General features: G+C 43.2%; 2 protein-coding genes across 12 annotated transcripts in view; both read left to right on the top strand.

The window, feature by feature from the left end:
- The window catches only part of LOC148321520 (uncharacterized), a 106,065-nt gene that overhangs the window by 2,301 nt on the left and 80,561 nt on the right, over nt 1-23,203 (top strand). For all 11 annotated transcript variants that reach the window (XR_015846842.1, XR_015846845.1, XR_015846851.1 and 8 more), the window contains 3 exons: nt 1,780-1,933; nt 12,299-12,416; nt 13,262-13,329. Coding sequence is in view for 1 of the 11 variants with exons in the window: in XM_088318532.1 (XP_088174658.1) it covers nt 12,340-12,416; nt 13,262-13,329 (145 nt within the window). In the remaining 10 variants the exon portion in view is untranslated. The remainder of the gene's footprint in view (nt 1-1,779; nt 1,934-12,298; nt 12,417-13,261; nt 13,330-23,203) is intronic.
- Nucleotides 2,892-6,981, top strand: sox4a (SRY-box transcription factor 4a). Its single transcript, XM_088319164.1, has one exon. The coding sequence runs from the start codon at nt 3,869-3,871 to the stop codon at nt 4,961-4,963; it is 1,095 nt and encodes a 364-aa protein (XP_088175290.1). The 5' UTR covers nt 2,892-3,868; the 3' UTR covers nt 4,964-6,981.

Genomic DNA, 23,203 nt, shown 5'->3' with positions numbered 1-23,203 from the left:
TGCTATCAGGACCCTCATTCAGGTATCACCATACTTCTCGCTTCTACTTGGCCTTCTCCATCAGTGGCATTCTTTGAATCAAGTCAAAACCATGGGCTCACACTTTGATCCATGGGCAAGTGGAACTTCAAAAATCATAAAACCCCTATTCCACCTGAAGAAAATGCGTTTGGTGATACATGATGCAACTAATGCTGTGCCTCACTGATGTCGTCACCAGAGAATGACTCAGTTCTCCCAAAAGCATGTGGGAAAATGTGGTCTGATTACAAAAAAAAAAAAAAACAAGGTCGAACTTATTTGCATCTTTCTCCAAATTCAAATTGGACGAATGACTTTGAACAACATTAGGTCGAACTAGTTCAACTTGTACAAGAACACACCAATACTCTAAGGCCTCCAAAAACAGTATATTATGTTCAAAGCAACACCAAATGTAAGATATTACCAGAAAAGTTACAGTATGACCCAATGTAGAATAAAAAAATTAAAAAAAAAAGTTTATTGATATTATGTAAGTGCTGACAGCATTAGGTGGGTGCAACGGAGCGTCAGCCACCTGCACTGTCTGACACATCCACACAAAACACCCAAGGGACAAAGTGACCCAAGAATGAGTCACAAAACGTGCTCATATGCAAATCACTGCTTAGTCTTCACTTTCTCGATTTGACTGCGAGGTGGAGGGGACTTCCCGCTGGTTTATAAAACTTCCAATCCTTGGAAAGATTCCTATTCAGTTAGAGCTGGACACACACAAACACACACATTCTGAGGCATGCACACAAAGGCCTCATTGTGTTTGACCCGCAGATGACGAGCAAGCGGGTCAAAGTGGCGCCTCATTCCGAGGCAGCTGAAAAGGGCGGCGACAGCGCTGTCATGAATACCTCCGTTTGACTGCGCCGGGAGAAAAGCGCACTTTACCCTCACCCGCGTTGTCTTTTCGGGCCAATCGGTGACAGGCCTCGGGGTCAGAAATCCGTCTGCGTCGACACGGGGTTACGCACACACGCCGTCACGTGCCTGCGTTTGGCTCGAGGGCGCTAAAGGTTGGAATGTAATTACGTGGCATCCGTTGTTTTCATCCTCTCACAAAATATTCGAACTTTATTTTCGTTGGGGTTTGTGGTTGTCTTCATCCCTCGCTCATGTCCTGTTTGCTTTTCGTTTCCACTTGTTCTCGTCAGCCCTGTTCCTTGTCTCGACCAATCGGCTCCCTCCAGGCACTTGTGACATATCCATGAGTGCCTCGTTGTCTTGTCGCACTGTTTGATGATTTTTGGCCTTTTTTTTTTTTTTTTGGAGTCCTTACAGTGATATTAAATGCACACTTAAAAAAAAAAAAACAAGGCCTTAGGGTGCATTTTATTTTGGGTAAAAAAACTTTGAGAACCCGTTACACAACATTTTCAACCCTTCCTGGAATATCACCACAAAAGCCACAATCCCTATTTTTAAGTCGTGTTTGTGGGAGACGCATGCAAATTAATTTGCTGCTTATGAGGAGCTGTGTTCTGTTCAGCCTAACAAGTAAATAGTTCTTGTAAAAGAACAAATAAGTCATCCAAATTTATTTTCCCGAAATGTCATCTTGCCTAATTCCCACGAGTATAAAAAAAAACAGCACATCAGTCTAAAAAAAAAAACAGCCACAACTGCTTTAATATCAGCAAGCACCACGTACACCGCCACACGTATTTTTTTTTTTTTTAATGAAGTCATTGTTGAATTCTCCTTCTCCCGCTGCACTCTCTCATCATGACACTATCCCTGCAGGCGTCAACAGAGCCCAGACAAAGTGTCGGTGTATTTGGGGTAAACACGCGGATCCTGCCTCTCTGAAGATGGCGCGGCGATTGGCCAGCGTGATGTTTCTGCATCTCATCGCACCGCCCGGTGACATGGTGGAAACGACCCGATGAGATTTCAGGTAGACCCGCTTTACCCGTTGAAACACACGTGCGTCCTATTATGAGTGGGTGTCTGTGTGTTGGGTGCCCTGACGAGTACCGCACACACCGGGCTGACGAATACGGTGGCAGGTGCGTGCTTGAAATGTTTGGACTGAAGAATGAGCTCATTATTATTCATGTCGTTAGCCTAAAAACATATTTGCCCAAGTCGTTATTGACTTACTATCAAAATATCTGGTAGAGAAAAAAACTAATTACTGTATCAATGTGGCATTTAAAAACATTTTTTTATGTCAGTGTGGATTCCATTCATTCAGGCAATTATATATATATATATATATATATATATATATATATATATATTATTGTTATATTATATTATATTATATAGTAATCCTCAAAGTGTAAAATGAATTATTGACTTGTTTTATTTTTTTAGATTTTTAATAATTTTCCAAAAATATTCAAAATAATTATTATGCAATAGGGGGGGTGAGATAATAGTTGTGGTTCTACAAGAATAAAAGGAGAAACACGGCCACACAGTAGTAGCTGGTTAGCATTTTTGGCTGGCAACCAGTCTCGGCTGTACCCCGCTTCTTGAAGTCAACTGCTGTGGTAAATGGATGTAAGACTCACGTATATCTATTTTAATGATAAAGTTGTAGTTGTATGCAAAAATCCATACTTCCATTTTCCACCATGACTGTCTTATTGCAACTTCATTCATTCTGCACTAAATACTGTTTAAAAAAAACTCTTTAAATATATATGGATGTGTTCATATGATGCATTTGGATTGCCGCGCTATGTTCCCAAGGCCCGCACATCGCAGTCAACCATCGCAGAGCATGACATCATCTTTGTTTTAATGACATGGCTCTGTAAAGAACTACTGTACATGCAGACGCGCACGGCGCGCACACTCCCATTAGCTCCTTTTGGCTCTAGCCTGACATCTAGCGACACTGACTGTAATGTGATCCTGCATGACATCAACATGTGAACATGATGGAGCAAGGGGGGTTGAGATGTTTTTATTTTTTAATTTAATTTTATTTTATTTTGATTTTTTTCAACATGTTATTTTGATTGACCTAAAACACATTTCGACCTTTGGGTGTTCTCAACTCCCGATTTTTATTTACAGTACTTGTTGTGATGTAATGCTGTGTGAAGGACAGTTGTTCATAATAACAGGCTGGGTGAATTTCCTGGTGGGTTGATTGCACCTTCATCCCACTCATAACATTTCATTGCCTCACTATTGCACATAGTTTTATTTGAACAGCAGCAACGAGTTTAAAAAAAAAAGCCTACTGAGCTCCAATAAATACACTAAGTTTGTCTCCCTTCTCCAGTCTGACGGGAATGAGGTCAGACACACCGATTCTCATTGCACATTATTATTATTATTATTGCCCGTGTCTTTTTCGCCCCGCCAATGAGAGAGCAGGGGGCGTGGCCCCAGTGAATAACCGGGGATGGAGACAGGCGCTGATTGGCCGTCTCTCCTCGCCGCAGAAGCTATAAAACCTCGCGGCGGTCGTTGTTGTGTTTACAGTAACGTTGACAGAACGCGCAGGCAAACGGGGAGACTATGAGAAAGCGCAGCTGCTCCATTCAACCACATGGTTCCTCAACCGCACACACAAGCCGCGCTGCTGACGTCCACTTGGGGGACTTGAACTGGTGCCGTCCACAGCGACGTGTTCTGAGTCCAGTGGGTCAAGTTTTCAGCCGCACAGGCAGTTGAAAAGTTGACTCTTGGATCGTTTTTTTTTCTGAAGTAAATTGAGCCCAAAAGGTTCCGAGATTGAAGAGAGACTTGGGAAGTTTTTTTTTTTTTGGTTGTTGTGAGGCACAAGTTTTTCAGGCAGCGTGATAGAAACGAGTGAGGAGTATTGTTGAGAAGCGGTGGTGTTTTTACGCACTTTTTACGCACAGTAAGGATGGTGCAGCAGCACATGAGCGCACACGCTCTTTCCCCAGCCGGGGACTCCACGGACAGCGGAGAGATGGACTTGGAGATGGATTCGTCTCCCGCCCCGGCGGAGCGGAGCGACCTGGCCTGGTGCAAAACCCCGACGGGCCACATCAAGAGACCCATGAACGCCTTCATGGTGTGGTCGCAGATTGAAAGGAGAAAGATTATGGAGCAGTCCCCGGACATGCACAACGCGGAGATCTCCAAGCGGCTTGGAAAGCGGTGGAAGCTGCTCAAAGACGCCGACAAGATCCCGTTCATCCGGGAGGCGGAGCGGCTGCGGCTCAAACACATGGCCGACTACCCAGACTACAAGTACCGGCCGAGGAAGAAGGTCAAGTCCGGCAGCGGGGCGAGTAAGCAGCAGGCGGATCGCGGGGAGAAAAGCTCGGAGCGCAGCAGCAAAGCCAAAAGAAGCCCCGCGGCCAAAGCGGCGAGCCGGGCGCACAAGCACGTAGCCAGTAAGTCCACCAGCCTCGCGGGTCTGGACGGCGCGTCCCCCAGTGTCGACCACCAGACTCTCTTCAAATCCAGGTCAGTGTCTGGGGCCAGACAGATCCCCGACAAGCGCATCGGAGAGGCGAGGCGCAGCTTCACCTTCGCAGGGGCAGGGAGCTTAGAGAGCGGACCTCCCTCCGTGGGTGTCCCGGCCAGTCCCACTCTGAGCAGCTCGGCCGAGTCCAGCGACCCTGTCAGCCTGTACGAGGAGCAGAGCCCCGGAGGCAGCGAGTCGTCCCCCACCGCGCGCCTCAGGTACTCCCGCGCGTCCTCCCCCACGCCGTCCGCCTCGCACTCTTCGTCCGTCTCCTCATCCTCATCGGATGAGGAGTTCGAAGACGAGCGGCTCGACTTGAACCCGAGCCCCGGCTATGAGAGCATGTCTCTGGGCGGCATGGGCTTCTCTGACGCGGAGCTGGACCGGGACTTGGACTGGAGCTTCGGTGAGTGCGGCGCCGGCTCCCACTTTGACTTCCCAGACTACTGCACTCGGGAGGTGAGCGAGATGATCTCAGGAGATTGGCTGGAGTCCACCATCTCCAACCTGGTGTTCACCTACTGAAACTACAGCCGAGCCGAGGAGAACCGCGACGAACCCTCCCGAGTTTTGAACTCTACGAACCCCCCCCCCTTCTCCTCCTCCTCCCTCCCGGAGCCATTTTCACGGAATAGAGTGGAAAAGAGGAGACAGTGCGTGTGCGCGCTACGCACAGACTCGGTGCTCTGCCGGGGGCGCGCAGGCGGGGGAAAATGCTTAGTTTGCATTTGGACACAGCGGAGGAGTGAATGTAAGCAGAAAGAAGTGAAAGTGACTTCTAAACAAATCCCAACGAGGATGACAAGTGACTGAACATTGGTGTTATTTTTCATGAGGGGGAAGAGACATTTCAGGTGTGCGTTTTATTTTATTTTATTTTTTGTCTCTCCCTCCCTCCTTTCCAAAAAGTAGTTCCAGTATCAACACGCATGCTCTCCTGAATGAGGCGGATTTAGCTGTTGTTAAATGTTCATTGCTGCGTAACGACGCAACGTGTGAGACTTTCGGTTGGACACAATTCACGATCACCAGCTTCTCTTTCAACGGCAGGACTTGGAAACAAAAAAAAAACTGACTTCAGAAAACCTTTCTCAGCTTTCTTAAAACACTCAGTGCACAATTCAGGACCAACGCCCCCCCCCCGCCCCCATCCCAGTCTGCATCCTTTCTGCCTAGTGCTTAAAGTTTCTAGTTCCTCTGTGTCAAGATGACTTTTTTTATATTGATGTATTTATACCGGCCAAATTTTTTTTACACATAGAAGTATTGTTCTCGTACAGGTCTCGTCTGTGTGCGTGCGTGCGCGTGTGTGTGCACATACACTTGTCTGTATCCAGCGCGGAAGGGCTAGAAGTGTCTCTTATTTAAAGTGTCTGACCTCTCTCACTTTCTGAGTGCGTCATGATTTTTTTACTTGTATTTTTGTACAAAATCTATCGAAAGTCCAGGGGGGGGGCGGGGCAACTGAGGGGCGGGGCTGTGAGTGGGTAGCCTCCAACATTGTTGTTTGGATCTACATTTCGTGTTGGGGGAACTAGGGGGGGGGGGGGGGGGGATTAGGGGCGGGCTCGGTTGGCACAATCTGACCTCACACCGTGTTTACAGTATTTACCCACATGCTTCTTAATGGCACAGTGACTCCAGTTCCACCAGCCAAGTCAACAAAACACCACCAAGGGCTCCCATGCAGCCTGAGTGGTGACTGTCTTACTCCAGTTCACATCGTAGAGACTTGTAAGGACTGAAAGATCCCAAGAGTGTCACTGTTTAGATAGAGCTAATACCTCTCTGTGCTTTTCTTCTTGTTCTTCTTCTTCTTGTTCTTCTGCTCTTTACTTTCCAAGATAAGTTTTATTTGAACCACTGGATGGAATTTCACTCTCATTCCACTTTGCCTAGACTTTGGAGGGAAGAAGGCGTATGAAGTGCTTCATCTGTTCTCGCGCGAAAAACAGCATCCAAAATAGTATTTAACCTTTCTGTACCTGTTGGCTAAGTATAGCAAAAGGCTAATTGTTTTTCCTATATTATGGCATGGCAAATAGCATTTGTATTTCAGATTCAGGTATATGTAGCTATAGCTGTTGTGTTTTAAGATTTTTAAAAGAATAATAACATGAAGATATTTATGTAAACTGACTGTACTATAAGCAAAGATTGTGTGTTTTATGTATGATGATCAACGACAGGCACTAGGACAGCCATCTTTGGACACGTTGAAGATGATTGTGGTCCGGGATTTTCTCCCCCCCCCACCCCCTCCTTTTCCAACCCACCTCCCACAAGACATTTTTTTCATATTTTTTTTGTTTGTTTGTTTTGTTTTGTTTCTCATTTGTGCAATATGCTGTGTATGACCATGTTGTGTCCACTCATGCCAATATTGTTTTGTTGTTTAATACAAGAAAGAAAAAAAAAAAAAACAGCCAATGTTTTGGGTCAATCACTGCCTCTCAGACCTCTGTACAGATTGTTGTTTTTATTTGTATTTCTTTTCCTCCAAGAAGGAAATAAAATCAGCTGGAACTGAAAAGTGCAACATGCCTATTCTTGTCATTCTTTCAAGCGGCCTCACATTCCGCGACCGCCGCTTCTTTCACAGCCCGCTCGCCCTGAGTGACTGTGCATGCGTGTTTGCCGCATGGCGCTCGCTCGTATCAGACTGCAAATCGATAGGCAGCCGGCGAATCGATAGGAGTGGTCTCATTCACCCTCTCCCGCCTCGTACTACACGTGCAGAAAACGTGGCTGCCATGGTAACACTGTATCTAAGCGAGAGCCGGAGAGGCTGCAATCCTCTTGGGACGAGCGTGCCAGTGTGTGTGTGTGTAATAAGGGACGCAGACTGATCCATTGGTGGGGGTGGGGGCAGGCAGACATTTCTGCAAGGCATGACTGGAATAAAGGAGGAGAATGAGGTGTGTGTTTGTGTGTGTGTGCAGTTAGGGGGGGGGTGGTAAGGCAGAGGGTGTTTGTCTGTCCTGGTGCTCGTGCCGGAGTCTGCTCCCAAATCCAATTAATTCCTTCTGGATGCATTCATTTGTCTGCTACATATGACGAGAACGAGACCCCTAAGGTGCAGTATTTAGTGTGTATCAATTTACGCCCTGTTCCACAAGAGACAATGGTAATTATTTCCATCTCTCCCTGCGTGTACGCCAGTGCCGGGACATCTCGGGGCGAGCTAATGAGAAAGATGAGGCACGGACAACATACCAAAGACGTCGTCCCTCGGATGTCTTCAATAAGCTTGGGATCAGACGGGAAGTAGTGCGTGAGGTGTTTGACATGTACCCCGATCTGATGTCGAGGGGGGGCCCCTCTTCATTAAATGCATGAGCGTCAACTGAATTGTCTTCAGGAGAGGATGCGGGATGCCGCGCTTGACCTTCAGCGGCTTACTTTTGTTTGTTTGTGGGTCAGCAAGCCGACGATACCGACACGGTTCTGCAGCAATTGCAAAGTCGATGCCGGACAGTTATTAGCTGATACGATATTAAAATCGCTTTTCCGTAGAACATGTTATGGTTTGAAATGGATCGGGAAGATAATATTGTGACGTCGTTTTGAACACGGTGACGTCTCGTGTGCATACCCGCGGAAGAAGTTGCGTTTTCAAGCTGGAAATGCAGTCCAGATGTCGAGGTTTTGACATGTAAAGATGGAAATATTACGGTTTGTTGTGCACCCGGTACTGTCAACAAAGTCTTATCTAGCTTTAAAAAAATAAATATTTCTTTATTTTTTGTTCTAAATGGTTCGTTTTACCCTGACATTATTAACCGTTAAATATGTCAGCTCACAAAAGTCCACCTTCATTTTATATTATAGACTGCATATAAAAAAACGTGATGTTAAGCGAAATTAAAGTCTCAATTATTTTCTAACAAAAAAAAAATCAAAATGGTAATTTTTTTTTTTTTAACATAATCGTAATTTAACGTGATTTAAACATACTGTTAAAATATAATTCCAATAAACTAACACCATTTGTCGTTTGTATGTTAGACGTTTGTTTTAAAACCGAATCATCAGAAGTTACTTACTCAAGTGTACTTGATTCATATCGTGGCCGCTGAATATATGTGACTTTTTCCCTCAATAATGAGGACAAAAAGTGTGTTCGCATATTGTGCCGTTGACACGCAATCATAGCTTTGTTGAAAACACCACAGTGGATATTTGATTTCAAAAGAACCTCTCGCGTGTCGTCGCTGGACTGCTTAATGGCATCGTCCCTGCATGCATTTTCTATTATAGGTTTCCGGGAAACTGTGGCGAATGTGACTAATTGCACCGCATCAAGCTTCTGAGAACATTTCATGCGGATTGGACTCCTTGGCGCTTGAACATGTGACCTGTTTTTTTATTTTTTTCTACTTTTTTTATTTTTATTGCAACAGACTATTTCTGGATTACCTTCGTCCAAGAGGTATTACCGGACAAAAAAAATATTGGCAGTCACGGGCATAAAAACATCATAAAGTCAACATAAAGACACTTTAAACACCACAAAGGCGGTTGGAGCCCGGGCAACCGCCACGCTCGCGGCACTTTATCGCCGTTAATCTGTCGCGAATCACATGCGTCGCGAGAAATACACAAACTGTTGTGATGGCGCGCAACTTTGTGATGCCGTGGGCTGGATTTACTCGACATGTCATTGTCGTAAACACAAGATTAGAGATGAAGAAGTTAAAAGAGAATATTGACGCAGAAATTTAGCTCTGGTGCATTTCCCTAATATATATATATATATATATATATATACATATATATATGTATATTTTCATTTATTTATTTATATATATATTCATTTATTTATTTATATATATATTCATTTATTTATTTATATATATATTCATTTATTTATATATATATTAATTTATTTATTTATTTATATATTCATTTATTTATTTATTTTATATATTTATTTATTTTATATATATAGATTATATATATATATATATATATATATATATATGTATATATCTATATATATTTATTTATTTATTTTATATATATTTATTTTATATATATATATATATATATATATATATATATATATTCATTTATTTATTTATTTATTTTATATATAGATTTATTATATATATATATTTGTTTTATTTATATATATATATATATATATATATTTATTATTTTAAAATATATATATATATATATATATATATATATATATATTTATGTTGAAACTTCTTTTTGGTTTTGAGGGTGGTAAAAAACTGTTTTATATTTTGGGAAGCAAACACGTTGGATGTTGTGATTTTTTAAATTCCGAGATATGATATAATCAGCGTTGTTGTCAGCTGCTGAAACGACTGCGCACAAAGCACTGATTGCACTTTTGTTTCCCGAGCATGTCTGATCGGATGGGCCGTGCCGGGCCTCGGCACATTACAGTACAATCCAATAATGGCCGGTTAGTGTGAGGTTAAATTGTGTCTGGGAGAGGATGAGGGCCACGTTTGCCCCCTCGGGCGCTTGATAAACAGGGTAGAGACCCCATTAAAGCTGCATCAGTAGATAAACCGTGGACCGGCACTTAATGATTTGAAAACATGTTTGTAAACATACACTAGAAGATGTAGAAGACTTTGGAGTTTTTTTTTTTTACATTCACCCACAGTTTTTTTCCCAAACTTTTTCAGAAAGTATTGGAAAAGGTGTAGTAAATCTGGACATAGTGACCATATTATTAAAAAAAAAAAGAAAAAAGAAAAAAAAGAGGTCAAGTGTGCTTGCTTCAAGCTGTTTGTCACATCGAGTTAAAGTTGACTATTCAACATAGTCAACAAAAAGCGACTTTTTTAAACACCATAATGCGCACCCGAACCACGTAAATTAATTTCACAATAGTGCGTTAACTTAATGGTTTGCTTTTAAAAAAAACATGAATTCTCCTTGAACACCCGAGAGAAAACCTGCCGCACAATCTCAGGTCCAAATTTTATTTCGTGATTCTAAATTTTTTGAAGCTAGATAACACTTTGTCAACAGCAGTGAGTGGACAACATATTTAATGTGTGTGAGCGCCGTTCGTCATTCTCTTCTGCACCCTAGAGGCAGTTAAGAGCACTGCAACTTGATCGTGATTGATAAGTGATGAATTCTGACCTTGCAAAGTAACTGTAATCAGATTACTTCTCTGATGTTAGGCCAGTTCTTCCTGTTAAAAAAAAAAAAACAAATTGGATACCGATACCGGCATCCCTGTTCAGTTGATGCAAACGTGAATGTGGAGTCATGCACTAGCGCAAATCGCCACAGAGCTTACCAGCATGCCCAGATGGAGGCTATTAGGCGCATGAAAAGATCGGACAAATCCACCTACACTCAGACTTCGCAGTCATTTAGCCACCGTGGCACTCTGTGTACCGCACACGACGAACTCATTGTCGAGCATTGTGCTCCAAAGCGCCCGTGAGTCATCGCGGTAGGTGTTGTGTGCTGTCGTACGCCTGAAAAGGCTCCAAACAAACTTCTGAGAACACGGAGGCTTGGATCAAAAATTTCTACAAGGCTGCCACGGCACTGCGTTGAGGCAGTTTTGTGCAAAGCGGAGCGGCGAATGCGCCGTTGTGTAAGCTGAAGAAACGAGTCTAAAAATAGCGCGTAAGGGCCTATCTCACAATCGCAACGCACAGCTCACACCAAATGATTCTTCAAGTGGGGATGTGCCGAAAGACAGAGCTGAGTGGGTCACGCCGTTGCAGACGGCGACCTACATGCAGCCGCGCAGTGCTAAAATTAAAATGTGTCAGCGTTGCTGTGACACAACCTAAATGACATCATCTCCACGGACAGTTGTCATCATTTTGAACACTCAGCTTCCACCGAGCTGCGGCCCGGCACAGTGGAAACAGAAAAGGAAGCCGGGATTTGACATTAAAAATGCATGTGGGCCGAAAAACAAGCAGGTGCAAGCGTTCGTTATAATTCTTCCAGGTCACACCGTCAAGACAAACTACTCGTTTGAAATCTTCGTCGACACTTTTGACACTTCCACGAACGCAACGCAAGTTCTCACTTCTTTCCAGGGCCAACATCTGTTGAATAAATTGACGCGACATTTTTTAACACTCACGCTTCCCAGATGAGTAACCCAGTAAGTTTAATGACAGCCTGATATTCCCCTTTAGCGGCGTTGGGATGACTATTTGGATTCAAATGGATCTGATTTCCTGGACTTTAGGAAGCGTGACTCTGATGGCATTTTCATCAGTCGAAGCACAAGTAGTGGCCGTATACTTATATAATATATATATATATATATATATATATATAAATTTTCTTTTTTTTTTTTTTGGGAAGGACAATGATGCCCAGTCAAAAGTTTCTTGGGAGTTTTTCATCTGGAAGGGTGATGTGCAAAATTCTTTTGTCAAAAGCCAGTTTGACTGCGCACGTCACAGTCAAAAGAGGCCCTCTGCTACGGCGCAAATGAAAGCAATCTTTTCCAAAATGTTTTGTTCTCTCTTGTGAGCTAAGAATAAAAAAACTGACACCCTTTGGCGAGACATGTTTCATTGGGTGCACCGCGACGTGCTAGTGGTTAGCGCGATTGCTTCAAAGTTGAGATGAACATGATTTGAAGCACAGCTCGAGTTCTGCAATACTTTGTTGTTTTTTTTTTAATTATTATTTTTTTTTCGCAAAGCTATCATGTTAAGGGCAAACGCATCGTTTTTTTCTCATTTGGCAGTTGATGACATTAAAAAAAAAAAAAAAAAGCAGGAAGTTGCACACTTGGAATTCGTACGTTTTGTGAGTGTCTTGGCAAGCAACACTTAATTTGTGGTTTGTCAAACTGATCAGAATCCACGTTTGTGTCTTTCCCAGACCCAAGCCGCTTCGCAGGAGGCCCATTCTCATGCTGAGACATGAGAGGGGAGTGCATGACGCATCAAAGTGGACGGCACGGCATGAGAATGCCGACTTGGAACGCGAGCAAGATGAAGTACGCTTGACTTTCTAATTACAAATATCTTATTGCTTAATTAAGTTGTGTGCGGAAAAACTACATTTGGCCATCCGCCCAGGAACTTGTTCCCGACTATATGAATTATTTCTCAACGACCTTGTGAAAGAGTCAGCGCAGGCCAGCGGGTCCGCTCGTTCAAGTCGGTTTGTGAAGTTTCTAATTTGCGTTTGAGCCCAGGGGCGAAAAACTGCACAAGTCAGGTCACTTTAGTTAAAACAGTTGCGGGGGGGTGGGGGGGGTCAAGGGCGCGGATGTGTTTGGATTTATAAAGCGTATGTAAATGCTGCTCTTTGGCAACTTTCAAGACAAAGAGGCTGTTTTGATTATTTTATTCCTTTTTTTTTTTTTGGCTGCTGCTGCCTCTAGTTCAAATGTGGACTTCTGAAGCCCCGTTTCTGAATCGAGAGCCTGTGGCTATGACCGCCTGCTATAAGATGAAACCACTCATGATGACTCACATGCAGTTGCTCTGATTTGCTCGTCTCTTTTGTTTACCCAATCTGGTTTATTAAGCCTGCTGCCGCGTACACCTCACTGACCTCTGCACGTAAACTCCACTCGCGAGCGACTTTGTGAGCCTCCAGACTGCCCAAAGCGGCGCGGAAGACTTCTAATTGGACAGATTTGGTGAATCAAAATAAGAAGTATTTGCCAACTCTCGCAAGTTTAGTCAGTCCGGTTTGCGTTATTTTGGTAGCGGCCTCCACTAGTTGGCGCTCATTCACTGGCCACATATAAGCGGAAAACTAATCACGCTGAGTTCACACCTGTGGACAATTTTGAGTCTTATCAACCTAACTTGCATTTTTTTTTTAATGCAGGAAAACTCACGCGTCACAGGAAAACCTGAGCCAAAATGTTCATCCGGAGTCTTTCGACGGCGGACGTGGTAAGCACTATCGCACTGAGCTATTTTTTGTCGCTGCCGTTTATCACCAAAAAAATGTGACAGATCCACCCGATCCACTTTTTGGACAAATATCACATCACATTATTTTAAGGCAAGAGTCCTCGATCCTGTTCCTCAAGGTTCGGTGTCCTGTGTTTTCACACCTCTATTCCTGTTTGCACACTGAGCAGCAACACATACGACAGCAGTTGGAGACCTTCTCTGCCTCTTCTTCATGCTTTTAGTTATTCCGCATTTCCTTCCATAGACCTCACTGCCGTCTGACAAGTTGTGGGACAACTTTTGCTCTGCTTTTTGGGCCTCATTCTCTTTCCTGATGTTTCTTTTTTTCCCCCAAAAGCAACAATAATAGGCTGTGTTCTTAGATTAGGAAAATGATTTCTTTGGAGTCAGAAAAGCTGTTTTTGTGCGTATTTTTGTCCATGTGCACGCCTGGAGGAACTGTGAGCTATGTTGTTGTGACATGTCTTGTCTTCCCTTCTGTGAAAAGGAGGGGAAAGAAAAAAAAAAACCCAGATAGTCGCTGCTGTATCCAGACAGCATAACTAATGAGTCACACAACACACACACTCAACGTGGATACATGGGGGAGCCAGTGAGTAGGATATGATGTCACCTCCATAACCATAATTACCCGTCATAAATCATGTGGCGTGACACTCTGTCACCGAGTGAATGTGTGTCCTATGTGCCAGCCAGGGATGGCTGCACTTTACCGCTGAGTGCCATCGCGCTCGTCCTAACCGTGTGTGAGTGTGTGTTGACATTCTTCTTCAGCCGTCACGGCTTCCTGGATGATGACGGGGTGTTTGTTTATGCTTGCTTTGCTATTCGTTTAGCGGCGGCGACTGGCACGCGGGCTCCGTCAATGCTTAGTGGTGGTTGTAATTAAAATTGTGAGTCAGCGGTGTCACCAATAGGGGGCAGCACCAAGAGAATTTGGACGTTTGTCCATGAATTACGAGCATGTGAATGTCCAAGCGATAAAAGTTTTATTTTACGAGCATCTTTTGGCGTATCGGTGCCAAGGAAGTAAGTCAGGGTGTTTTGAGTCGTTTCATTCAAAGTAAAGCACCATCTTGTGGCTTCTGTGGGCGATTACATGACATTACAAGACTGTCGGTGGACATAAATGAATCGTGTTTTTGTGGTCATAGTCCAGCCAATCGTGTGGTTCGCTGCACTTTTTCATCAACGCAATGTTTGTTCACCTTTGTTGATGAAAAAAAAAACGGCTCATGCGTTAGCTGTTTTGACCTGCCGCTAGCTAATCAATTAAAACCAATCAATACAGTCGATTTTTCGAGCACTTTTCTCGAAATTTTTACATCTTTCTTCATTTTCTTCTGCTCTGATTGAATATCGTTCGGCAATCATTTGCTTTCGAGTCGCCCCCGATTGCGACGCGGAACCGACTGATCGTCAACTCCCACTTGAGTGTTTTGTCGAAAAACTTTAATAGCGTCGAGCGTCATAAACAGTTAAAAGCCGTCCGTCGGGATCCATTTTTGTTTTTTTCTGATGACCGCGTAGGAATATTCCGAGGCTGGTCCTGACCTCGCTCTGCTCTCACCGCTGCAGTACGTTGCGCATGAAGGCTTACATATTGTTGTAAATCCCCCTGCCGCTGCCAGGTGGACAACTTCAGAGATGGTTAACTCTCCCTGGGCGACTCGGTCATGCTACACTTCCTCTTTGGGAGCAAAGTCGACATATTTTCCAACTATAACTATATTGCATTTTAGTAAGAGTCGTAATGCTCGTCGTCCAATAATTCTCAAACTACCTTCCTTATGGAGAGGTTCATGGAGATGTTAATTTCCTGAGAGGCTGCTAACCTCAACCAAGAGAGTAAAAATGTACTATTATTACTTGCTATGAGCCCTCTGGCTACTTGTTTAATCACAGTGTCTCATATTCCCGCTCATTTGCATGTTGTTAAATGGGTTGTATGTGCGAATGTGGAGTTGTTTTTAAAAAAAAAAATAATAATAATAATAAGCAATGATTGCAGCAGTGCGTCAATACAAGAAGCGGTCATACATATTCATGTGAAATGGTCAAAATGTCATTTGAGGATACACTCTATTTATACAAAGACCCAACACTTTCATCTGTAACTCCTGTGTAGGATAAAAGGAAACGATAGTTTTGTTTTAATGAAAGCCGAGCGCTTCCGCGACGCTGTACATTCATCAGGCCCAATTACTGAGAGAAGCTTGTCGTATTTTGGCTCTCATTTTATCTTATTTAGCCTCTTGTGAGAGTCAAGATGAGAGAAGAACGCGCCTTGGTGCGCGCATGCTGCAACGACAATAATAAACCCAGAGTAAATGTCTTCGTTTGGCACACTTGACATCATTTTTTTATGTATTTATTTATAAATAAATAGATAAATAAATATTTATTTATTTATTTGTAAATAAATAAATAAATAAATATTTATTTATTTATTTATTTGGGCTGTCAAAATTAAAGCGTTAACTCTGGATCTTAACTAGAAAAAAAATTAATGTTGTTAAATGGTTTAACTCAGTTAACGCATTTCACTTTTATTTACTTAAAAAAAAATTGGCATACTTTGCAAAGCCAAATTCAAATACGGTACCATATTAGCTGTCCATCTTTAGCATATCATCTCGCAACAAAACACCTTACCACTTAACACTGCTGCAGTGTTAGTGCTTGTGTTTGGAGACTTGTTTCTAAGAAAAATGACTCCGCCCGCTCCACTATTTGAGAAGCACTGCATTAAGTAATCACAATTACGGATTTATTTATTTTATTTTTTTGCAATTAATTAGACAGCACTAATATATGTCTATTATACAGTAATAAATCCCAAAACACAAAACACACTCCTCCAATATATACATTCCTCATCCGTAATAGGTCAATGCCTAAATGTTCAAGCATCCCATCTATAATCTAATAAAAGTTTTCTAGCTTAATGCTAACATGTGCAAAATTTGATGCAGCCAACTATTCTTTAGTTTTCGACCTTCAATGACTCTTCGAATAATTTGGCTGCACCTCATTTGATAGTGCAGGTGTACCTAATGTTGCGGCCAGTTATTTATATACAAGAGCACAGGTAGATATGTGACTGAATGCGCCCGTCCTTTCATCTGTGTGGCGTCCTTGCTTTATACGACAACAACAGGGAGTTTTCATTCCCTGTGGATAGACACACATGTACCTCGTGCACACACGCACACACACACACGCGCACGTTTACAAGCAAAATTGCTGACGGTGCTCAACGGCGCCGCTTCGCTGTCACAAAAGCCCTTGAAGTGTGGAAGTAGCTCTCGCAGGCCTTCTGCTGTTTAAGTCAGACCCCCCCCCCCCTCCATCACACCCCCCCCCCCCTCCTCCCTTGACTCTGCTCTCTGTTCTCCTACTAATTTGCTGCACTTACTTTGCGTTTACGTCACTGATGGTTCTCCTGCAGAATATTAAAAATAAAAAAACGTACGGGGATGGGGGAAACGAAAACGGCCCAAATTGTTTCTACATTCAAGCTGCAGCCACATGACAAATTGCTCACTTCTCCAGAACCTTCCTCCTCCATCTCTGCCTGTCTCTCAGGCGCATCTTCAGATAAACTCAAATACACACACTTGATCACACACACACACACACAAAGATTGGCTGTGCTATATTCGACTGCTCCTCGTGGTGTCGCCGCTTGTGTAATCTTTTCTTATATAAGTGAACCGGAGGTCGTCAAGGTTATTACGGCTAGATACAGCGCACGTCGAGAAGTTGCTGTTTGTGTGTCACGGCTCGTCTAGACTCGACTCGAGAGTCTGTTTTTTTTTTGTTTTTTTTTTTAGTTTTTGCTCCTACGTTCTATTTAGGATGCCGGCAGGATCATAAAAGCCAGGAAGATGCCGGAAGGTGAAGAGTGACACTCGAAGCAGCTCTCGTTTATCGACAGCTCTGCGGAAAGAAAGGTCATTGGCATTTTCGCAATGATCGCCTTTCATTCCATTGGTCACTTTTTTTTTTTTTTCCCCGAGAATCCAATCTGCAAACATGTCCTCTCAACAAATGAGAATAAAGTGACTTGTGATTACTCAGCTGTCACAACTCTTGGAAATAGGAGAAGACAAGAGGTTGAAAGGGGCCAAGCCCAAAATTTAAGCCCTCCCTTATTAAGCTTCCATCGGGGGGGGCGATATGTTTTCCAGATGGCCGCCCGAGAAGCACATGCAATGCGTTGCGTGCATGCAAGCGCGAGGCGCAAAAACCGTGTTCGCAAAAAAGACGAGAGGGTGCAGAGAGCACATGTGTAAAAGTCATTTCTCTCAAAGGTGCACGGGAGGAAGAAGGGGAATAAAGATAAATGTCCTGTGACATTGTGAAAGTGGGCCAAAGCCGGGCGTGTTTAAACTGATCCACATGTGCTGCGGAGGGGAGGGACTTCATCATCTAATATTAATGAGTTGTTTTCTCAAACATGCTGAAAATATATATTTGTCACTCGTTTTTTGGCGATAGCCTGATTAAAAACAAACAACTGTCATATAAGAATAAAAATGACCCGTTTCTCATCGTTAGTCCCCAAAATAGCGCAGGGTTGACTCTCAAGACTAGCGGTGATCGGGATCGCCAAAGTTAGCGAAGCGAACCGCTGTTCTCATCCATCACCGGCTTATTTTCGTACGCTCGGACCCGCGCAGATGTACGGAGACTCTTGTCGCCTGGTTGGTCGGACGTTTCGCTGCTGCGCAGAGCGACATAGTCAGCAGAAAGTTGTCTCTGTGGATCTTGAGATGAGGCTGGCCGGTTTTGTTGAAGAGACGCATGATGGGGTGGTTTGATTTTTAATCGCTTGTTTTTTATTTATTTTTTTATTTTTTATATGTTTAAATGCCCCTTTAATTTTTAAGTGGTCTGTGTCGCAAAGATGTATTTATTTCAGTATTACAAGAAAGGTCAAAAATTCATTTGAGAATTATTTTATTTTATTTAAATAAATAAAAAAAAATATTTAAAAAAAATCCAAAACTAAAACTAATGAAAATTGAACAAAAACATTTTTTGAAAAAAATACAAACTTTCTCTGAATTTAACAACATCAAAACTAATTTAAAATGAACTACAATGACAATTCCCAAACTGTTCAAATTTGTTTTATCCATTTTTTTTTACACCATATGTTAATGCTCACGTACCTTTTGATAAAGTCTTCGAAAAAAAAGCTGTGGTTCATTACAACTCTCATTAAATATGCTGAGCTTGTATACTCGCGTCATTAAGTACTGTACTGTTCTGTAAAACACATCATGCACGCAGTGATCGGCTGCCACCCCCAAAACCTTCTGCTTTCCATTGCTCCAATGGGTGCTTCACTCCCTCTTCCTGTTCTTAAACGACCACTTTTTTTTTTTTTTTTTTTTTTTTAACTGATGACTCAATGAGATTGCCGTGGCATCATAGCGGCTGGCGTAAACGTTTTGAGCATGCCCCCGCTAATGAAATGCGAGGTGGGCGGACTCTGGCGTCGCCGTGCATGTGTGCCACTTTAATGTAAAGCAGCAAAACTAGAAGCACGCCGGGGGGGGGGTGGCGGTATGTGATTTTTGGCAGCCTAAGATGTGGTCTGCCGTCTTCCTCTCTCGCACGGCAGCTGGGAGGGTCATTTGTGAAAGTCTGTGCTTATTATTTTTCATTCTATACAAGGGCTTGATTATGTGATATTTTAAATATTTAAATAAGCTGTTTGTAAGCCAGTTTTAGTCCCAAAATAAACACGGCAAAATGTTATACAAGAGGCAGGCCATTTCAGCTACCGCCGTTCGTGAAGGGTCGTACACGAGGAGGAGAATCCGGTGAAACTTTAACCCGCCACTTGATTAATGCCTGCGCGTTAACTTTTGGACACAAGTTTGGAGAAATTACAGAAATGCATGCCACCGTCATCTTCATTTTTTTTTTTTTTTTTTTTTTACTTGCCTTTGTCTGTGTTTTGTCTTGAGCATATCCGCTCGATTATTGGTGGGAAAAAAAAAATCTAAATGTCGATTATTTGGCCTAGGGATGCGTCACATTGTGCAGATGGGGTGTCATGTAACAACAACATAAAAAAAAAAATCTTTAAGCAGTTGACAGCTTGTTTAATGCCATAAACAAAAATGCGGCCGAATGCAAAAGATGCAAAACAGATACAAATAGATTGTACATTCCCAGAAAACTAAAATAACGTTTCAGGATCTCTTTTCGTAGATAGAATCTATTGCACGGCTGACAATTTGGTGGCAAAAAAGCAGCTTAGACATTAAACCAGAAAAAAAGCAGGTCTAAGTTGTGGCGCTGTTGGCGTAAAAAGATTTTTCTGCATAGACTCCAGTGAATGCCTCGCCTCTCATTTTCAACGCAATGAGCGTAAGCGAAACATTTTCGTTTGTCGTCGATATCCATGCAGAATAATAACGATTTAAAACGCATGCCAGTTTAACGTATGTATTTAAGTAGATCTTGGATTCAATTATATTGAATAAACAAATACATCAGTGAACGACAAAAACATGAATTGTCCATTAAATGAACTACTCTTTCCCTAACCCGTTCAAAAAGTCCCATTCAACAAGCAAATAATTTTTTTTCCCGCCACATTTCTGCATTTTTGCCTTTGTCTGGATTGTTCTAAAGTGTATTTTCCACAATTATGTATACATTACATATACATTTTTAAATTAGGAGGTGACCTTCCATTCATGGAACATTTCCAAATTTTGAACATTTTGCAAAAAAAAAAAAAAATGATTTTGCCTTTTTTTTTTTGCTTTGAATCGTAACACACTCATGTTTTGTTAAAAATTCTCCTCTTCAAGTGCACCTTCCGGGAGAAATAATCCCGGCTCCGCGTGTTAATGCACAGGTGAGACCACCCTCCACGAAAGCACGTGCACATTCATTCAGGTCGTGGCTGAAAAGCGCACTTGGCACACACACGCACACACACACTTGCTCATAAGCATAACGCTACTAAAGTAACACACTATTTACACTCGGGTTCATGCACAAATGTGAACGCACACACTGGGGAGAAAGACTCTCTTGTTCTCACGTCACTGTGAGCCCGCCCCCAGATTGAGATGACATGGCAAGTTTTGCGAATGTCAGCGAGGGCTTCTCCTGTTATTACACACACGCACGCACGCAAACCTGAATGCCAACAGCTGGCTGTTTGAGCCGACCACACGCATGCTCATGCACACCACCTCGGAACTGAATCACCGTCAAGACGACTGATCCCTATCACACACACAAAGTGAGAGCATATGAAACAGCGTTGGTGGCCGTGTGTGATATCAATGGCAACACCGGCAGCCAGCCCTGGAGACGTGCCATTAACCTTGACAGACAGTCGCAAGGAGACAGACAGACAGACAGACTCGTAGAGCGACAAAGTTTCTCGGACCGTTTAGCTTTCACTGGAACCTCGTCGGGGAAAGTGCTCAAATACCTTCTTGTGTCTCACACAATTTCTTGACTTATTTATTTTCACTCTTGTGTCATCCAATGCGCCCCCCCTCCCAACCCACCCTCCACCCCCACACACCCCCCTTCACATGGCGCTTTTATTCCAGGGTCATTTCCACTGTGGGAAAGAGAAATGGGCCCGTGTGCTCAAGACAAGCCATGCATTTTCCCCTCCTCTTCTGTTTGTTCCTGTCCTCCGTCGCTCCCCACTGTCTGCTTCCTCTCTCCCTCCTTTTTGGAAATCCTGGGGAAAGTCCCGCTATCTTTCTCTTTCTCCACTCAATGCAGAACGCACAATGTGGGAATTTTACTCAAAGTGCATGCGTGTGTTTCCAATCACAGACTTGTCGCAGAAAAGGCGTCGCAAGACGTCAATGGGCAAGAAGTTGCAAATAGCGTGCGTTTGGGTTTCGACAGCTGCCAACCTTCATCAGCTGTCGTTGCCGCGCATTTCTATGAACTACAGATATCAAATCATTGCACTTTAAAATATTTTGAGATACGTATTGAATCGTCTTTTATAGGAGAGATTATTCTAGGACAGCTGTGGGCAAACTACGGCCCGGGGGCCACATGCGGCCCGTTAAACCTTTTTAATCGGCCCGCTGAACTTGGAAAAAAAAATTCAAAGAATAAACCTTGTTTATGTTTTATTTTCTAAAGACTGTGTTTCGAAAGCCAGCGATGACGGACGGAGCCAATATCCACCATTTTTAAAAATGTCGTCAAAATGATGAGATGCCATGCTGGTTTGAATTCAGACGGCCTTGGCAAAATGAAACTTTGCAATTTCGCCGAGCTCGTGTGTCGCGCTCCACTGGTCCGGCCACTCGCATCTGAAGTCATGTCGTCTTTCGACATTTCCAACCTCGATTGCTTCGCGACATGCTCCGCAATCGTCCCGTAACCGACCATCGTGCCTTTGGGGAACAAAGGCGACATTCACTCAATGGCGTTTCATTTGAAGATGTACACTTTAAGAATTATTTGGAATTCTCTGAGAACTTCCTGAGAAAACGAAAAAAAAAATTGTTCAAAGACTCACTGTAGTCGAGCTCAAATCCTGCACTAATTGGCGCATCCTTGTGGTCCGTGTGAACAAATCTCCGGGCTAAGCCTGCGCTTATGTTTGCACAGCAGCAGCCCCGCCCCCGAAACCCCCCCCCCCCCGTCAAGCATTATGTATTTTGATTCATTTTTTTTGGTTTTCATCCGAGGGTTGGACAACCACGCCGAGATGTTCTTCTGACTTTTGCTCACTCTTGCCGATGCTCTAGTGATTGATATTAAATCTGTTGTGTTTGATCAATAATTAAAGGTGCCGAGCCTCGTCTTCCCCCAGACTAGACTGCGCGTTATGAATTATAGATTGTTATTCCTGCTGGTCTGATCAAAGAATAATAACAACAGCCCTCGCCTTGCACGATTGGCGTATCACCAGCTCTGATGCACTTAACTGACTGCAGAGCGCAACATTATTATTTCATCTTCCTAACACCGATCCACAATGAGAGTCTTTGCTGCCGGGTGTCACGGTCCAAGTCGGGAATGACGGAATGGTGAAATAAAAGCAAAACTCTTGGCCCGGATGGATTCCGACACTGACGTCCCGATGCCAACAAATGCAAAAAGAGCGATCCGTTTGAATGACAACAAAGTGCGCGTTGTCACGCTAGGATGAGGCGCTTCTGTGCTTTGTCATTGATCAAAGTCACGAAAACACACAGGAAGACAAATGAACACGCGTGTGAGCATGTGCACTTGACTGAGTGCCTCGATTGAACTCGTACATGTGCCTCGAATACTTAACGTTCGCCGTTGGAGCCGGTGCCGTCACGTTCAAGCCTTCTGATTACCGCTCGGCCGTTCCACTTCCTGAGCCGTTCTGCTTCCATGACCAGCGCTTTAAATCACAACTACTAGCACTACTAGTCACGTTCTAAAATTCTACCGGTTAACATCTAGAGCGGGGGGGGGGGACTTTTTGATTGGTGGGTTCTAAAATTTGACAGATGGCCTAGATCAGATGGATGGCATGTTTTGGTCACCTCACCTCATTGGGTGAAAAAAAAAATACATTTAATTTTAAATGAAAGTGAACAAAAGCGTTACAACAAAATATCTGTCTTTATTTAGAAAATAAAACATAAACAAGGTTTATTTATTTAATTTTTTTTTTTCAAGTTTGGCGGGCCGGATTAAAACGTTTAACGGGCCGCATGTGGCCCCCGGGCCGTAGTTTGCCCATGCCTGATCTAGAGCTACTAGCTAGCAACTCCAATTAAGTACAATACAAAAAAAAAAAATAGACTTCGGAATACACTAGCCTCCTCCCGTTGTGATGTCACTTTCCGTTCAC

Source organism: Idiotropiscis lumnitzeri, chromosome 16 (genome assembly GCF_059441095.1).
Source record: "Idiotropiscis lumnitzeri isolate Australia: NSW breed Sydney's pygmy pipehorse chromosome 16, RoL_Ilum_1.0, whole genome shotgun sequence".
Taxonomy (NCBI): Eukaryota; Metazoa; Chordata; class Actinopteri; order Syngnathiformes; family Syngnathidae; genus Idiotropiscis; species Idiotropiscis lumnitzeri.
Note: the sequence above shows the minus strand (reverse complement) of the source record. Positions and strands in the feature narration are given on the sequence as shown.